The 2,590-nt window shown below is 25.6% G+C and overlaps 1 protein-coding gene across 1 annotated transcript; it reads right to left on the reverse strand.

The window, feature by feature from the left end:
- Positions 1–11: 11 nt before the first annotated feature.
- LOC112453398 (fatty acyl-CoA reductase wat-like) lies at positions 12–2,582 on the reverse strand. Its single transcript, XM_025014178.1, has 5 exons — positions 2,423–2,582; positions 2,171–2,280; positions 1,477–1,669; positions 634–873; positions 12–211 (listed from the first exon to the last, which is right to left on the reverse strand). Exons 1-5 carry the CDS (start codon positions 2,476–2,478, stop codon positions 31–33), a joined length of 780 nt encoding a protein of 259 aa, XP_024869946.1. The 5' UTR covers positions 2,479–2,582; the 3' UTR covers positions 12–30.
- Between the last annotated feature and the right edge of the window lie 8 nt (positions 2,583–2,590).

A 2,590-nucleotide genomic window follows, 5' to 3' on the forward strand; every position in this document is an offset into this window, starting at 1 on the left:
TAGATATTTAGAATAAAAAATATAATATACTTACTTGTAATACTCCTTAGAATTAAAATTGGAATAATCGAAAGAAAACATATTCCAGTCATCAGGTGATATTGAGGACATCAGAGTCAAACTATTTACATTGCTGAATTTCCATTCATTACATCCATAATATCCCAAGGCTCGATTGACCACATACAGTTTTCTCTGCAGTCGTACTAGACTAATTTACACATTATTTATTAATTCAAAACAATTCAGTTATAACGATACATTGTCAACTATACTACTAAATCTATAGATTCAAAATTTGCAATAAGAAAAACGTAATAATACAAAAATTTATTAGATACATTTTTTTACAAAAAATATATTTATATATACAATTTTTTTTCTAAAAAAATAATTTTATTTATTTATATGTAGAAAAAAAACTGATAAACAAATAAAGAGAGAAAGTTAGATATAGAGAAAGAATATAGGCAAAATATTTAAGATTAATTTATGGTTAAAGAAATTTTTTTTTTTCTATACAGAAAGTATTATACTATTTCAATTTGCGGAGTATCTAAATTTTATCGATTGAATCAAATGTATGAATAATTTGCATTCTCTAAATTAGTTAAGTATTTGATTTTGACTTACATAGGTCGACGTCCAGAGAATTTTAAAATCATATCTATTAACATAGCTGGCAAGATATGCAATAAAATAGTTAATATATAATACAGAGTAAAATTATCAGTTATTGTTTGGCTAGTAGTCCAGACCATTCCTTCCACAGGCACTTCAGTTAATATAGGTCTACACAACTTTATAACGTTTTGATGTGTCATAGGTGTTTGGCTTGTACAGTTTAAAACAAATGTGAAACCTGCTGTAAAACTAAAAGTAAACAAAAATATAAATTAATTAATAAATTAAATATAATTAATAACATATTTATAATTTACATAAAGTTTTGTAAGTTCTGAATCAAGTTTCAGAATTAAGACAAAATTTATGACATTATAAATTGTGCAATATATAAAATATTATTAACAAATTTTAATCATTTAACATGTTTTGGCAAATTATTGAATCATTATGTTTTTATAATGTAAATATGTAATAAAACTTATTACATTTTTAAAAAAATTCTTTATTTTAATAATAAGTGAAATAGGATCAATATAATTAATTATTTTAATGCACAGTAGAGAAAAATGTAATGACGATATATAGTAAAAAATAATAATACTGAGTAAATGTTATATCTTTGAATAATTATTTAGTATGAATATCTGCATTCATCTTATAGGCACTTATAGGCTCGTTAGCACACAACTAAACATTCCTCTTTGAATTTAACAAAATAGATTGAATAAGATTTATATAGGATATTCTAAACATAAATTGTGATGTAGTGCAAATAAAAAAAGCTTTTATATATTCGTAATTTAATAAAATCATAAATGCATGCATATATGTGTACGTTGACGGTCATACTTAGTCAATCCAAGCTTCCAAGAGACGACTAATATAGCTTTAGTGACAATGTCCACTGGTACTGTATCTTCAACAGTATATTTATTACAATATCCTATTCGTATTATTCCTTTTCCGCCACCAATAGCAAGTCCTATTGGCCCATAAACGTTGTCTATCCATCCTGGCATTGGTTCTTTTAGCGATGGATACACTAAAATATTTGTCTATTAGTCTTAGATTACTACTTATAATTCTTCTAATATTATTAAACTATTTTCTGCCAATACATTATTAACCGAAATAATAAAAGGAAAAATCTTAAAGCCCTATAAATATATTTGCAACTCTTGTTCAGCGTAATTTCTCTTAACAATTATCAGCAAATTTATTAATCTATTATAAGCATTAATATGGTTTAACAATATATTTGACTAACTATAGGTATTACGTATTACATAAATGCAAAAATTAAAATAAATACGTTTCTAAAATATATAATAAAATTTAAAATATGTATATATTTATTCTTTGCTACGTCTACTGTTCTCATCATTTATTTCACAAGAAATTATACTGTATCGAATACTTCATTTTGAGATACTGATGTAACACGAAATAACGAACATACAAGTATTTAGCATACGCACAATAACACGTTAAAAAAAGCAAAAATTTTGTTTTATATATAATACTTAGAAGAAAGACTACGTACCCATGGACGGTCTTACAATCGCGCAAGGTAAGGAGGAAGAATATTCCTGTATTACACTCTCTGCTAGGTTTTTCGAAAAAGTATACGTGTTGGGAACGTAATCTAAACATCTGTACATAATTTTGTGTATACAGAATTAAGAATATAAATATCATTACAAGTACGACGTCAATAAAGAAATAGTTCAAAAGTGACTAATATATTCAACAATTAACTTTCAGTTTGTAATCATGATTCCCGTTTGCAACTTACTTAGCTGTAAAAATGTTCAAAGTATGCTCATCTAATGACTCGGCCACATCTATCATCTTATGCCAATCAGCTATAGGTGGGTACACTTTTTCTTCGATGAATGGATTGTTTACATGTGTGAATGCTGTACTGACATATACTAATGCCTTTAATAGATATTAAAAATTT

Source organism: Temnothorax curvispinosus, unplaced genomic scaffold, assembly GCF_003070985.1.
Source record: "Temnothorax curvispinosus isolate PA1 unplaced genomic scaffold, ASM307098v1 QBEX01004296.1, whole genome shotgun sequence".
NCBI classification, from domain to species: Eukaryota; Metazoa; Arthropoda; class Insecta; order Hymenoptera; family Formicidae; genus Temnothorax; species Temnothorax curvispinosus.

Coding starts and splice junctions, on each gene's coding strand:
- LOC112453398 (XM_025014178.1), bottom strand. CDS start 2,478: ATGATAGATGTGGCCGAGTCATTAGATGAGCATACTTTGAACATTTTT. Junction 874..1,476: donor TGGAAGCTTGGATTGACTAA/GTATGACCGTCA, acceptor GTTTACTTTTAG/TTTTACAGCAGGTTTCACAT. Junction 212..633: donor TTCTCTGGACGTCGACCTAT/GTAAGTCAAAAT, acceptor TGTGTAAATTAG/TCTAGTACGACTGCAGAGAA.